This window comes from Heptranchias perlo, chromosome 7 (genome assembly GCF_035084215.1).
Source record: "Heptranchias perlo isolate sHepPer1 chromosome 7, sHepPer1.hap1, whole genome shotgun sequence".
Taxonomy (NCBI): domain Eukaryota; kingdom Metazoa; phylum Chordata; class Chondrichthyes; order Hexanchiformes; family Hexanchidae; genus Heptranchias; species Heptranchias perlo.
The window spans coordinates 50,621,219-50,636,742 of record NC_090331.1 but is presented as its reverse complement, the minus strand read 5'-3'; the positions used below and the strand labels follow the sequence as shown (position 1 = coordinate 50,636,742).

Genomic DNA, 15,524 nt, shown 5'->3' with positions numbered 1-15,524 from the left:
TTTCTGGCCCTAACCGTCTCTGTCTCACTATGGACATTCAGTCTTTCTACACCTCCATCCCCCACCAGGACAGCCTGTGGGTGTTCTATTTCTTTCTTGAATAGAGGCCCAACCAGTTTCCTCCTTCGCCTGAGCTCAAGATTAGACGAAGGAAGTTGGATTGACAGTTTAGATTTAACTACTTTACAAACATGGTGGTTAACATGTGGAATGGACAGCCCAGGCAGATAATGTATAAATATTTAATGGAGATTGGATAAGTGTTTGAGGAAGTGGGTGAGTTAGAGGAATGTGTTTTTGAGACCTATCAGATGGACTGTAGTCTTTTCTGGTTCTGTACTTTCCTATATCTTCCCAAGTTCCCTTGTTTCTCTAATAGCTACCACAAACTGCTCTCTCTGGCTTTGTCACCTGGCTTGTTCTCTTCCTTGCTGTCCATGTCTCTCTAACTTATGTTGTCATGTAAAACAAACATTTGATAATAGTTTGCATAGGAAAGGTTATCTGAATTTAGTGTTTAAAAATTCTCCAGGTACTATTCATTCACTTTGAAACACATAGAAATGGCAGATGTGGTCCCAGTGGCGTTGCTTCAGAGCCACATTATCTACCCCATTGTGTACAACTTTTTTGTCTAACTGCAGGTGCTATATTCCACTGATACATATTCCTCAATTCTTTCCTGTCAGCCTCCCGCCCGCTATATCCTCATTTTGTCCATAAAAAGTTCCTCGCTGTTTCTCATTGACTTGCATCTCTTTCATGATTCAGCAACAGAATACTGCAATATTAAGTTTTAAGGTGCATCTTTTCCCAGTTTCAAAACATTTAAAAATCTTGCACCTAACCATTCCTAGCTTCGAACTGGTCGTAAAAGCAACCCAGCCCTCCAAAAAAAAAATCACTCGGAAAACTGATAAAACGCATCGCTCTTTGCAGTAAGTACGCCTCCCAAGGAGCTTCGCTTATGAATGGTGATGCTTATTTTTAAAAAAAAAAATTGCAAGGGACACTTTTATTTTGAGTTTAAAGTTTGAAATCCAGCGACCACTTCTTGTGCTCGCCGCGGGGACATTCAGCTTCCGTGACCAGTGTCAGCGGAGCGACTGAAATATCGCGAGAGCAGCCGAGATGCTGGTCAAAGAACAAAATAAATAAGTGCTGGGTGGGGGGAGAGAGAGCCGTCATGGCGGTGTCGTTACTGCGCCGGGACAAGCGAAGTGCAGCAGCTTCGCTGAAGGCCGAGTGTTCTCGGCCGGATGGCAGAGGCGTCCAACACCTCAACGACCTACTGGATAGCGTGCTGAGGCCGGTGGCCGAGGCTGAGGCGATCGAGTGGTGCAAGTGCCTGATGGCCGGCGGCGAGAGCTTCGATGACTTCTGTAAAATGGTGCGCGCGTATGACAACGCGACTCTGTGCGGCTTGGTGTGGACCGCCAACTTCGTGGCCTACCGGTGCAGGACGTGCGGGATCTCGCCGTGTATGTCCCTGTGCGCCGAGTGCTTCAACGCCGGAGAACACACGGGCCACGATTTCAATATGTTTCGGAGTCAGGCGGGCGGGGCCTGTGACTGCGGGGACAGCAGCGTGATGCGGGAGAGCGGGTGAGTGACCGGAGCCCGGACTCTTGACCTGTCGCGGCCACTTTCACTAATAATCTCCGGTTTAAGGACTGTCGCTCGTGCTGTGGACTCGGGGCTTGTTTTTAATATTCTTTATAGAGACAGTACAGGTCACAGTCACTGGGTAATCGGTGACTTTAGGCCAGGAGCAGCAGCACTTGTTTGTAAACTCCTTGCTTTCCTCAGATAACGCGGGGGATCCCTGTGAACTGCTGTCAAGATACTTTCGGAATGTTTTTCCACGTTTGTTTCTTTGGATCCACTTTCGTTAAGATTTGAAAAGTTGTATAGTAAACTTTACCAAACCGTAATCTGTAAATTACTGTATAAGCGTTAATCGAGTAAAATCATTTTTTTCTAAAATGTTTAAAATGTAAGTTTGTACCTGGAAACCTGCTGCAAGCTTGGAATCTTAGGATTCTTGATCTTTTAAGTGTCACCTAAACAGCATACAGTTACTGGTCGAGTCCTTTCTGCAGAAATGTAAATTCGGACAAGTCCATATACGATCGTTATAGTGTGTCCCCCTAGACATTTAGGTTAAATATAAGTTTTGGCTACTGAAAGTTTTGGTATTCTGACATACTTTGCGCATAAGTATATATGTGATGCCGATGACCATGCAGATTTGACTCCGAAGTTGAGCAGACGCTGTAAAATTCAACTCTTAACGTAGCGAAACGTCCCAAGAAAATAAAGGATAGGAAAATTAACACTCAGCTGGTATTAAGAGTTGGGGCGCTGGCCTGATGACCTAGTTGAAGAAAGTTTTAAGGAGGCCTTTGATGGGGAAAGGTTTAGACAGAAAGGTTTAAGAATAGAGTTTTTGTGTGCAGGATTGTGATAACCTTGTCATCAATTGGGGATGCAATAGCGAGCGTAATCAGACAAAAATTGACACCGAGACATTAGGATCGGTGACCAAAACTTTGGTCAAAGAGGTAGGTTTTAAGGACTGCCTTAAAAGAGGAAGGAGCTGCAGCTACAGTCATGACTACCAATGGTGAGATGAAGGAAGTTGAGAATTTGCAAGAGGCCAGAATTGGAGGAACACAGTGTTCTCTGAGGATTGTAGGGCTGGAGGAGGTTACAGAGATAGGAAGGGGTGAGAATTTTAAAATCGAGGTGTTTGGGGAGCGGGAGCTAATGTAGGTCAACAAGCACAGGGGTGATGGGTGATTGGGACTTGGTGCGAGTTAGGATGTGAGCAGCAGAGTTTCGGATGAGCTCAAGTTTATGGAAGATGGGAGGCCAGCCAGGAGAGCATTGGAATAGTCGAGTTTGGAGGTAACAAAAAACAAAAGCATGGATGAGGGTTTCAGTAGTGGATGGACTAAGGCAGGGCAGAGATGGACGACGTTGCTGAGGTGGAAGTAGGCAGTCTTTGTGATGGAGAGGATATGGTAGTGTTTGACGAGTGCAGTGTGTGATTTGGGACTGGAGTGCAGTGTGTGATATTGTAGAAATAAGATGGGATGAGGAAATGGAGGGATTTGTAAATTAATAATTTGAAGCCACTGTATGAAAGGATGGAGCTACTGAAAAAAGAAAGGACTTGTGTTTATATGGCACTTTTCACATCTGCAGGGTGTCCCAAAGCGCTTCACAGCCAATGAAATACTCTTGAAGTGTAGCCATTTTGTGCACAGAAAGGAGATAATGACCAGATAATCTATTTCAGTAGTGTTGTTTGAGAAATATATGTTGGCTATGAGACTGAGAACTCCTCTGCTCTTCTTTGAATATCTCCTCTGCTCTTCTTTGGGATCTTTTATATCCACCTGAGAGGGCAGATGAGGCTCGGTTTAACATCTCATCAGAAAGATAATACCACTGACAGTGCAGCACTCCCTCAGTACTGCACTGACGCATCAGCCTGGATTATGTGTTTAAGTTTTTAGAGTGGGGCTTGAAGAGTTTGATGTGCTACCACTGAGCCATGGCTGACACTATGGAGATTGTTGAGAACAGGAGTTTTAGTGGGATGGGGGGGGGGGGGTCCTTAGTACAGTAAAGGTGCATGTGGCAGACTTTGCTGTATGGAAGACCTTGGGAGACTGATGATCAACGTGTTGAAGAAATGGAGGCCTGGATGATAGTTTCAGTAGATGTAGAGGTAAGTAGGAAATGTTCTAGAGATGGAATAGGTGGTTTTTGTGATAGATAGGATATAGAACTTTAAAGCTTAGCTTGGGGTCAAGCAGGCCGCTGAGGTCACATACTGTCTGATACAGTTGGAGGAGGCAACTGGGGAGGTTGATGGAATCGGGGATAGAGTCCTGAGTTTCATTTGAACAGGATGCCTTCAGTCTTGCCAATGTTAAGTTGGAGAAAAATTGGGCTCTTTTACGACTTGATGACAATCAAGTTGGTTAGTAGAGGTAGTTTGGTATTCCTGAGCTGGATGTTTTAACTAAGAAAAATTCTGTGCTAGTAGGATTTGCTTGTATGGAGTTAAATCTATGTTGGCGAAGATTTCTTTTGGGGGTCACAATTACAGCAATTGCTCTACTTAGTCATGCAATTTACTGTAGCTTTGAAACAGTGGGAAGAGCCCAGGCGGTTAGTTAGCTGAAATGATTACATGGTTGATGCGCATCACAGGACATTAATAGAGATGGCTCTGACGAAAGGTCATCGACCTGAAATGTTAACTCTGCTTCTTTCTCCACAGATGCTGCCTGACCTGATTATTTCCAGCATTTTCTATTTCTATATTAATAGAGATGGTATCATTTGTCTTCATACAATATTGTGGAGGTAGCCATTCTTGGTTAATTAAATCATGAAATGTATATTGAAAGAAATTCTCAGGAAAGTTTCCCACTTGCACAGGCAGAGCATGATCTGTGTTTTTGCAGTAACAGCAAAAAGCTGTCTGCGTTTTAAAAGTCTGAATCAGTTTATCTTTGAAAAGCTTTGCTAAAGAAAGTTAATAGTTAGTAAGTTGTGTGGTTTTATTCTTCATAACTAAAGAGTATAGAGAAATCGTTCTTGCTGCGAAAACTATATACTGTTCATTCATGCATTTTATATAAATAAATCAGTTGATGGTTTGAAGCAGTGCCTTATCTCCGTAAAATAGTATTCCTGTCTGCCTTCTATAAAAAGAGGAGAATTCACGTGGTGTGTATTATTTCAGTGGCTGGTATTTGGAGTAAGGGTTCTCTGTTACGATCGCTGGGTCATGCTGACATTTAACTAGATAATTGAGCAGGAAAAGGTGCACACTGGATCATAGGGGATAAGAGATTTGCTTATGTGAATGGTGATGCTAAACCCAAGAGAATATCTAGTGTGAAAACCCAAACATTGTCAGTGTCTTATACTGTACTCGACAACTGATAAGCTCAGGATACCAGAAATGGTTTGGAGGTGGGCTGGGCTGTGCTGGGAGCATGGCAAGATGGGCAGTGTGGGTCTGATGGTGTTTGTTTTACTGCTTTCTGAAATCTAGAGGGTCATGAGGGGGCTTGTGATATATCCATGTAAGCTGAAAACAATAACAAGTGTTTCTACTCAGCCTCTGGGCTCACTACAATACCAAGTATTGAGAATTTAAAGATGCATTCCAGTTCATAAACAATGAGGGCTCGATCTGGTAGTAACCTTTGGCTCTGTGCACGAGGAAAAAATAGTTGAAAAGCCCACAATTGTAATGGCCACGCCTACTGTCTATCATAGTTAACCTGTTAGGAAAGATCAATTGCCCCAGTTAATTGTCTCAAAATTCAAGATTTACACTAAGTTTCTACTACCCGGAAACTACAAAGTAAGTTTCTGGAAAATAAGCAGTTGGTGTTTTCTTTAGCCACTACAGTTGTACGAACAAATTTTGTGTACACAATGACTTATTTTGGAATTAGAAACATGAACATACATTTCAATATCTCACTTCCTTCCCTCAGAATCATACAGTACAGAAGGAGGTCATTCGGCCCATCATGCCCGTGCCGACTCTTTGAAAGAGCTATCCAATTGGTAGAAAGAATGAGGAGAGGCAATATAAACGAAATAGTACAATTTTAAAGGGGGCAGGAACAGAGAGACCTGGGGGTGCATATATACAAGTCTTTGAAGGTGGAAGGACAAGTTGAGAAGGCTGTTAAAAGGCATATGGAATGCTGGGCTTTATTAATAGAGGCATACAGTACAAAAGCAAGGATATGTTATGCTAATCCTTTGTAACACACTGGTTAGGCCCCAGTTGGAGTATTGGGACATTTTAGGAAGGATGTCAAGGCCTTCAGGAGAGTGCAGAGGAGATTTGCTACCAGGGATGGAAGAGTTCAGTTATGTGGAGAGACGTGACAATCCAGGTTTGCTCCCCTTTAGAGCAGAGAAAGTTATGGGGAGATTTGATAGAGGTGCTCAAAATCATAAAGGGTTTTGATCGAGTAAATAAGGAGAAACTGTTTCTAGTGGCAGAAGAGTCAGTAACCAGAGGACACAAATTTAAGTTAATTATCAAAAGAACTAGAGGCAACATGAGTGAAGAAATGTTTTTGCAGCAAATTGTTATGATCTGGAATGCACTGCTGAAAGCAGATTCAATAATAACTTTCAAAAGGGAACTGGATCAATACTTGAAGTGGACAAATTTGCAGGGCTATGGGGGAAAGAGCAGGGGAGTGGGATTAATTGGAGAGCTCTTTCAAAGAGCTGGCACAGGCACGACAGGCCGAATGGCCTCCTGCTGTGCTGTAAGATTCTATGATTCAAAGTAACTCCAAGTGTTTAGCAAGTGGCTATCTGTAATAGCTGAAGATCTTGGGTAGAGGGGAGAGACTCTGATGACTGCACCTTGTATTTAGATGACATGCCCACCACTTGAAAGTAAAAAAGGTCCTTTTTATGGGATCCCACATTTGTAGCACAGGACAAAAGAATTAATACCCATCACCATAATACGTGCTATGTTTTTCTTCACCACTCTTTGGGCCCCTGTGCCGCACACCATTCCGAAATCTTTCCCTCAATGCCAGTCAAGCTACTAAGCTGCTGAACACGGGCAACCAGGTGGAGATTTGGAATTAATTTAAGTATTCCAGTCTTGGATACCAAACACAAACTGTCTGTGCCTGAAAACATCATTATCAGCCAAGTACTAAACAGTACCTAGCTGGAACAAATGATTTCAAGTTTGGATGTCTCCTCAAAGGACCAAAACAATGGCAACCTGTACTGGTCCCTGAAGAGCCATCTTCTGACAAAATGCACAGATGACATCAACTGAGTGATTTTCTGGCAAATCTGGAGACATGGAATAGCGTGTTGCCACGCAGCTGAGAATTTTATTTTTAAATATACCTCCTGTAACAACAAAAACAACAACTTGCATTTATATAATGCCTTTAATGTAGTAAAACGTCCCAAAGCGCTCCACAGGAGTGTTACCAAACAAAATTTGACACCGAGCCACATATGGAGATATTAGGACAGGTGACCAAAAGCTTGGTCAAAGAGGTAGGTTTAAGGAGCATCTTAAAGGATGAGAGAGGCAGAGATTTATGGGAGGAATGCCGGAACTTAGGGCCAAGGCAGCTGAAGGCACGGCCACCAATGGCGGAGCGATTTTAAAAATCAGAGATGCGCAAGAGGCAAGAATTGGAGGAGGGCAGGGATCTCGGGTGGGGGGACGGTTGTAGGGCTGGAGAAGATTTTGGAGATAGGGAGGGGTGAGGCCATGGAAGTGTTTGAAAACAAGGATGAGAATTTTAAAATCCAGATGTTCCCAGACCAGGCACCAATGCAGGTCAGTGAGCATAGGGGTAATGGGTAAACGGGACTTGGTGCAAGTTTGGATACGGGCAGCAGAGTTTTGGATGAGCTCAAGTTTATGGAGAGTGGAAGATGGGAGGCCAGCCAGGAGAGCATTGGAATAGTCAAGTCTAGAGGTAACAAAGGCATGGATGAGGGTTTCAGCAGCAGATGAAGGTAATAAACATTATATTTCTTTTTAAAAAAAACTTGTTCAATTCAAGTGTACTATCAATGATTACAACTTACCTTCTTTAACCACATGTACTTTATTTCTAATTGACAAAATTTATATTCAATTTAATGTATTTTGCAAACATACTGCTCTATTTCATCAGTACCTCATCAACAAAATTGATGGCAACAAAACCAATCCTGCAATGCATCTAGGCAGTATCTGACCACTGTTCTGGTGTGTTCTTGTGTCTCCGAGAAAGAAATTCACAAAAGAATCCTAGTCAAATTACAAGATTGTTGAATGTCAATCTAATTCAATGCAATTAAGCATTCAGCAATGACAATATTAATAACCTTGTATCTGCTTATTTCACCAATTACTGATTAGTTTGCTCACTCTTACATCATCATGCAGGTTGCTCTGTACCACTTGTCCTCCAAATCGGATGGCTTGGGTAACTAAATGAATGTATCAAGAATACCAAGTAAATGTTCCTATCCCTTTATGCTTTGCTTTGAGGGGAGATTATAACCTCCAGGTTACCAGTATTAACTTCCATCATACCCCCACTTTCAGCTACCCTTTCCCTGGTGCAATCCCGTGCAACTGTGGCAGATATAATAAGTGTCCATTTTCCACTACAATGGTTTCTTTTTATTCGTTCATGGGATGTGGGTGTTGCTGGCGAGGCCGGCATTTATTGCCCATCCCTAATTTTCCTTTAGAAGGTGTTGGTGAGCCGCCTTCTCGAACCACTGCAGACCTTGTGGTGACGGTTCTCCCACAGTGCTGTTAGGAAGGGAGTTCCAGGATTTTGACCCAGCGACGATGAAGGAATGGTGATATATTTCTAAGTCGGGATGGTGTGTGACTTGGAGGGGAACGTGCAGGTGGTGGTGTTCCCATGTGCCTGCTGCTCTTGTCCTTCTAGGTGGTAGAGGTTGCGGGTTTGGGAGCTGCTATCGAAGAAGCCTTGGTGAGTTGCTGCAGTGCATCCTGTGGATAGTACACACTGCAGCCACTGTGCGCCGGTGGTGAAGCGAGTGAATGTTTCGGGTGGTGGATGGGTGCCAATCAAGCAGGCTGTTTTGTCCTGGATGGTGTCGAGCTTCTTGAGTGTTGTTGGAGTTGCACTCATCCAAGCAAGTGGAGAGTATTCCATCACACTCCTGACTGTGCCTTGTAGATGGTGGAAAGGCTTTGGGGAGTCAGGAGGTGAGTCACTCACCGCAGAATACCCAGCCTCTGACCTGTTCTTGTAGCCACAGTATTTATATGGCTGGTCCAATTAAGTTTCTGGTCAATGGTGACCCCCAGGATGTTATTGATGGGGGATTCGGCGATGGTAATGCCGTTGAATGTCAAGGGGAGGTGGTTAGACTCTCTCTCTTGTTGGAGATGGTCATTGTCTGGCACTTGTCTGGCACGAATGTTACTTGCCACTTATCAGCCCAAGCCTGGATGATGTCCAGGTCTTGCTAAATGCGGGCTCGGACTGCTTCGTTATTTGAGGGGTTGCGAATGGAACTGAACACTGTGCAATCATCAGCGAACATCCCCATTTCTGACCTTATGATGGAGGGAAGGTCATTGATGAAGCAGCTGAAGATGGTTGGGCCTGGGACACTGCCCTGAGGAACTCCTGCAGCAGTGCCCTGGGGCTGAGATGATTGGCCTCCAACAACCACTACCATCTTCCTTTGTGCTAGGTATGACTCTAGCCACTGGAGAGTTTTCCCTCTGATTCCCATTCACTTCAATTTTACTGGGGCTCCTTGGTGCCACACTCAGTCAAATGCTGCCTTGATGTCAAGGGCAGTCACTCTCACCTCACCTCTGGAATTCAGCTCTTTTGTCCATGTTTGGACCAGGGCTGTAATGAGGTCTGGAGCAGAGTGGTCCTGGCGGAACCCAAACTGAGCATCGGTGAGCAGGTTATTGGTGAGTAAGTGCCGCTTGATAGCACTGTCGACGACATGTTCCATCACTTTGCTGATGATTGAGAGTAGACTGATGGGGCGGTAATTGGCCGGATTGGATTTATCCTGCTTTTTGTGGACAGGACATACCTGGGCAATTTTCCACCTTATCGGGTAGATGCCAGTGTTGTAGCTGTACTGGAACAGCTTGGCTAGAGGCGCAGCTAGTTCTGGAGCACAAGTCTTCAGCACTACAGCCGGGATGTTGTGGGGGCCCATATATCCAGTGCACTCAGCCGTTTCTTGATATCACGTGGAGTGAATCGAATTGGCTAAAGACTGGCTTCTGTGATGGTGGGGATATTGGGAGGAGGCCGAGATGGATCATCCACTCGACACTTCTGGCCGAAGATGGTTGCAAACGCTTCAGCCTTGTCTTTTGCACTCACGTGCTGGACTCCACCAGCTTTGAGGATGGGGATGTTTGCAGAATCTCCTCCGCCCATTAGTTGTTTAATTGTCCACCACCATTCATGACTGGATGTGGCAGGACTGCAGAGCTTTGATCTGATCCGTTGGTTGTGGAATCGCTTAGCTGTGTCGATAGCATGTTGCTTTTGCTGTTTAGCATGCATGTAGTTCTGCGTTGTAGCTTCACCAGGTTGGCACCTCATTTTTAGGTATGCCTGGTGCTGCTCCTGGCATGCTCTTCTACAGTTCTCATTGAACCAGGGTTGATCCCCTGGCTTGGTAATGGTAGAGTGAAGAATATGCCAGGCCATGAGGTATCGGTTTAGTGCCAAAAACCCTCATACAGTCACAAGATACATTCAGATGATGGTGGTCCTGGCTCCCATTTAATTATATTCTTCCAGAATGTCAACCCTACTATCTTCCCATTACAACATCCAGTTCTTTATTAAATGAATCCAATGTCCTGGCCTCAAACATTCTTTCTGGCAACTAGTTTCTATCGTTTCTCATCCTATGTAGAAAGTACTTCCTATCGTCTGTCTTAAAACTGCCCTTTACAACCCTAAACCTGTGCCATTTTGTCCTGCTGTATCTACAAGTATTGTTTCAGATTTATTTTCTCTATCCAGTTAAGTATCTTTTACAACTCTATATGAAGGTCCCTGCAGACATATTTCTTTAAGGCTGAAGAGCCCTACCTTATCGTTTCTCATAGCTCTTCCCTCAGATCAGACTCGTGCGCTGCCTCTAGGACCTGGATTGCACCTTTTTATATTGTGGGGACCAGAACTGCATGCAGTATTACAGGTGTGGCCTGACCAGGTCCCTGGAGAGATTCAGCAGAACTCTGCTCATTTGGCAGTATAACTGTTTAATGCCACCTGGTACTGCTCAGATATGGTCAACCAACAGCTTTAGGTCTCTTGCAAGTTCTCGCCCATCCATGGAGTACGTGCAATTTTAAAAAAATCAAATATGCAGTATCTTTCATTTGTCTGTATTGAACTTCATTTGCCACTGATCATCCAGCTGCAAACTCTTTTGAGCTCTCTTTGGACTCAGAGGAGTTGAGATCTTACACACTCTCCCTTACTTTGATGTTGTCATAGTAGGTACAGCACAGGAGGCGGCCATTCGGCCCATCATGCTGGCTCTATGAAAGAGCTATCCAATTGGTCCCATTCCCCTGCTCTTTCCCCATAGTCCTGTAATTTATTTCCCCTTCAAATATTTATCCAATTCCCTTTTGAAAGTTACTATTGAATCTGCTTCCACCATCCTTTCAGGCAGTGCATTCCAGATTACAACACACTACGTTAAAAATGTTTCCTCATGTCGCCTCTGGCTATTTTGCCGATCACCTTAAATCTGTGTCCTCTGGTTACCAACCCTTCTGCCACTGGAAACAGTTTCTCCTTATTTGCTCTATCAAAACCATTCATGATATTGCACATCTCTATCAAATCTCCCCTTAACCTTATCTGTTTTAGGGAGAACAACCCCAGCTTCTACAGTCTCTCCACATAACTCAAGTCCCTTATATCTCGTACCATTCTAGTAAAGCTCTTCTACACCCTCTCGAAGGCCTTGACATCCTTCCTAAAGTGTGGTGCCCAAAATTGAACACAATACTCCAGCTAAGGCCTAACCAGTGTTTTTTTTAAAAAAAGATTTAGCATAACTTCCTTGCTTTTGTACTCCATGCCTCTATTAATAAAGCCCAGGATCCCAAATGCTTTAACAGCCTTCTCAACTTGTCCTGCCACCTCCAAAGATTTGTGTATATGCAGCCCCAGGCCCCTCTGTTCCTGCACCCCCTTTAAAATTGTACCATTTCGTTTATATTACCTCTCCTCATTCTTTCTACCAAAATGTACCACTTCACACTTCTCTGCATTAAATTTCATCTGCCATGTGTCTGCCCATTTCACCAGTCTGTCTATGTCCTCCTGCAGTCTGTTGCTATTCTCCACATCATTTACTACATTTCCAAGTTTTTTGTCATCTGCAAACTTTGAAATTGTGCCCCCCTATACCCAAGTCCAGGTTTATAATATATATCAAAAAGAGCTGTGGTCCTAATACTGACCCACAGGGAACACCACTGTATACTTCCATCCATTTTGAAAAAACAACTGTTCACCACTACTCTCTGTCTTTCGTCTCTTAGCCAATTTTGTATCCATGCTGTCGTGCCCCTTTCATCCCATGGGCTTCAATATTGCTGACAAGTCTATTATGTGGTATTTTATTAAATGCCTTTTGAAAGTCCATATACACAATTGAAAATCCAATTATGGTGGTTTGTTTGAGTTTATCATTAGGAGATGGTTCTGCAGTACTGCAGAGGGGGTTTAGTAGCACTGGGGGAATAGAATGGTGGGGTTTGGATTAGTGGATGATATCTGGAGGTGGGTGCTAGGGTTTGGCAACACGGGAAGAAGTTACTGGGAGTGGCAGCACAAGGGGGAATCCTAGGATACGTCCAAACTGGATGAGTGGTGACCCCAGAGTTTGATAGCCCTGGAGAGGGGTGTAATGAGGTGTCATAACAGTAATTGGGAAAGCCTAGTGGAAGGCTTTGCGATCTGGCAGCCATGTGGGAAGGAGTTGAGGTCTATGAATACTGGATGCGAAAGTCCCTGAGTCTGAGAGCACTAGGAGTGGGGTCCAGGGATTGGCTACACTGGGAGCTCGCAAGGAACTGGTAGCATGGGAGGGATGTTGCATGGTTGGGGAACATTGGATACAGGTGGTGGTTGGAATCTTAGACAGATTTTTTTTATTTGGATATTCAAAAAAAACATCTGTAGTGAAACTAGACGCTAAGATTGATGCACGAGGAATCTAAATATGAGGATCTTTTTGAGATGGAATCCTAACAAGGTGAAAGAATCAAATTCTGCGGAATGCAACATTTTTTCCTCCACTTTGCCAGCGAAATGTCGGCACCAAACACTTCTAGTAAAGTTCACCAGCCAGGTGCAGAGTAAATCTGTCTGTACTCTGCCCCAGCAATGTGTCCCACTCCCAACTTCAGAAGAGTACCCCTACTGCAGAAGTGTCGTTTGATCTTTTTGCCACATTCCAACCCAGCCATCTCTATGGTGCATTGAGTGAGAGTGCAAAATTATGGGCAGTTTTGTACTGCAGGTCTGTTTTCTAGCAACTCGCTTAAGATTGCCAAAATATTTCACCTGTGTAGAGAGACAGCGAGAAGCTTTATGATTTATTGATAACTTCTCCAGACGCTAAGAAAGACTTCAAGTATTGATTCAAAACATCCTGGAAGAATTTCCATGCAGCATTGAAGACTAGAATTGTATGTTTGTACATATTTCTACACTTTACAGACCAATAACATAACATTTTTAAAACTCTTGTAGGTTTTGCAAAAGGCATCGGTCTACAACAAGTTCAAATATTCCATCTGTTCCTAATGAGCTGATGATGATGTCGGAACACATACTCCCTCGAGTTATCCTCCGCCTTATTCAACATTTACGGGATGGCTATAGTGAACCAGGTATGGCTAGTGTCCCTTTTTTTTTTACCTGTTTTTCTGTATCTTAATCGATTATCGTAATGAGTGGAATTCAGTGGCTCACCTGACTTGTATTATCCAAAGGAGAGCATTTAGTAAGATTGTTTTGTCATCTTTTTCCCCTTTGCACACCCCAACAGAATATTTGGGATAAGAACTGTGATGGAGAAAGATTTTAGGTATGATTTTTAAAATATGCATTAAATTATACAGGAAAATGGCACTGTCTCCGAAAGAATAGCACATTCATGGTAATTTTATATAAATGTTGCTTCTCCAATTGCTCAAAATGCTCAAAGAATTTTCATTCAGCAGTAAAGACTAGAATTGTATATGGATCAATGCACTGTGTTGTGGTCCCAGTTATGATCCCTGGTTTGTGCTGATTTTAACTGATCTCAGTTGAGTGCTGTGAGTACCCTTCATAATGTTGGGCTAGGGAGAAAAATAAGCTAGGCTTCCTGCTGGTTATATAGTGACCCTGTGCTTCAAAGTACGCTTGTGGATAGGTTTCGGCTCAGCAGTTGAATAGCTTGTTAATATTTGGTGTCCAGGCTGACATGAGAATGGTCACTTGCAAGGCCTTAGAGTGATGGTGTCTATGATGCCATGCCCCAACAAGTGCCTCTCCTGTGAGGAGAGAGAAACAATGGGTGCAGACAAAGTGGGAATTTATCAGTGTGTAACTTGTTGAACAGACCAAAAGTTACCTCACCCTCTCACAGAAATATATAAACGCCTCCCCATTACAACATCCAACTGTCACTTGAATGACTCCAGTTTCCACTACCCTACCCAAAATACCATTCTAGGTTTTAAGCGCTCTGCGTGGAATAGTGTTTCTTGATATCAGCCCTGAACTTGACTTTTATACCAATGTGCACTCGTATCTCCTTATCCTGCAGTCATAGATTAACTTGAAGTAGGATTGTTTAGGATTAACCTTTTCTTTTCCACTTAGCATTTTGCATATCTCAACAAAAGCCTCCTCTCATCAGCCTCCTTTTGAAGGCTGAAGAGTTCAGGGTTTTTCTACCTTTCCTCCTGATACTGGGGATCAGCTTGATTATCCTTCTGTACATTGCTTCCAAGGCATAGATGGTTCCCTTGTGCCTCCATAACAAGGATGGAATACAGCTTGTTGCCATCCGATTTAAACTGCACTGATCTGGCAATATGACGTGGCATTCTGTTTGAAAGGTGAATTGCTGATTTGCAGTGACTGGATATGGTTAGTGTAGAGTTCACAATCATTCCTCTTTGTAAATAGTAGACATGCTTTCAGGAAATTACACTGAGAGAAATGAACATTTGATTTGCTGCCTTGGTGTTAACCTATTTACACAGACCTATTAGTCACATCACCTACTTTCAAGGTTACACTGAATGATGTGGGTATTAGTTTATTTTATTCAAAATTTCTGCTCCCATAGTCACTGGTCCAGCAGCTGAGAGAGACCTCCAGAAAACGCTGCAACAGATGGAACCCCTGATTTCTCTTCTAGAAGATCTGACCAAGATGGGAGGGGCAATGCGATCTATCCTGACAAGAGTTCTGGCTAATCATCAGATATACAAAGACCTCAGCTCTGGTGACCTGTGTAAGTCTGGTTTGTAGAATAGTTTGAAAATTATTAACCTTTTAAATCATAGATGTAAAATCATTTCAGTAAATTATTAGCATTTTCAACTAGCAAATCTCAAAAGTCCATTGATTTACTTGGATTGAGTTGAAGTTGCTTCGTAACATCAATAAGAGGTGTGCGATAATGCAACTTAGTGTTTAGTTAGATTTAACACTACTCTACTAAAGCTAGCTATTATATAATTCCAAGGTGCACATAGATGACTTCCAGCAGTGACTTTTTTTTAAAAAAGCAAACACTTTCTTTAGGCTATATAGCACTTATACTGTGCTTCAATTTATCTATTCAGCTGTCTCGCATCTGATGCGAACTTGCTGGGCCAAAATATCTCCAGGATATGAAGCATACTGATTGGCTGAAATGTCCCATTAACTCGTGAA

At 43.2% G+C, this 15,524-nt stretch overlaps 1 protein-coding gene across 4 annotated transcripts in view; it reads left to right on the top strand.

The window, feature by feature from the left end:
* Positions 1-1,139: 1,139 nt before the first annotated feature.
* The window catches only part of ubr3 (ubiquitin protein ligase E3 component n-recognin 3), a 323,662-nt gene continuing 309,277 nt past the window's right edge, over positions 1,140-15,524 (top strand). For 3 of the 4 annotated variants that reach the window (XM_067987503.1, XM_067987502.1, XM_067987501.1), the window contains exons 1-3: positions 1,140-1,605; positions 13,341-13,480; positions 14,932-15,099. In XM_067987503.1, coding sequence (XP_067843604.1) covers positions 1,187-1,605; positions 13,341-13,480; positions 14,932-15,099 — 727 coding nt within the window. In that variant the 5' untranslated portion in view covers positions 1,140-1,186. The remainder of the gene's footprint in view (positions 1,606-13,340; positions 13,481-14,931; positions 15,100-15,524) is intronic. The other variant, XM_067987504.1, reaches the window with a different exon arrangement.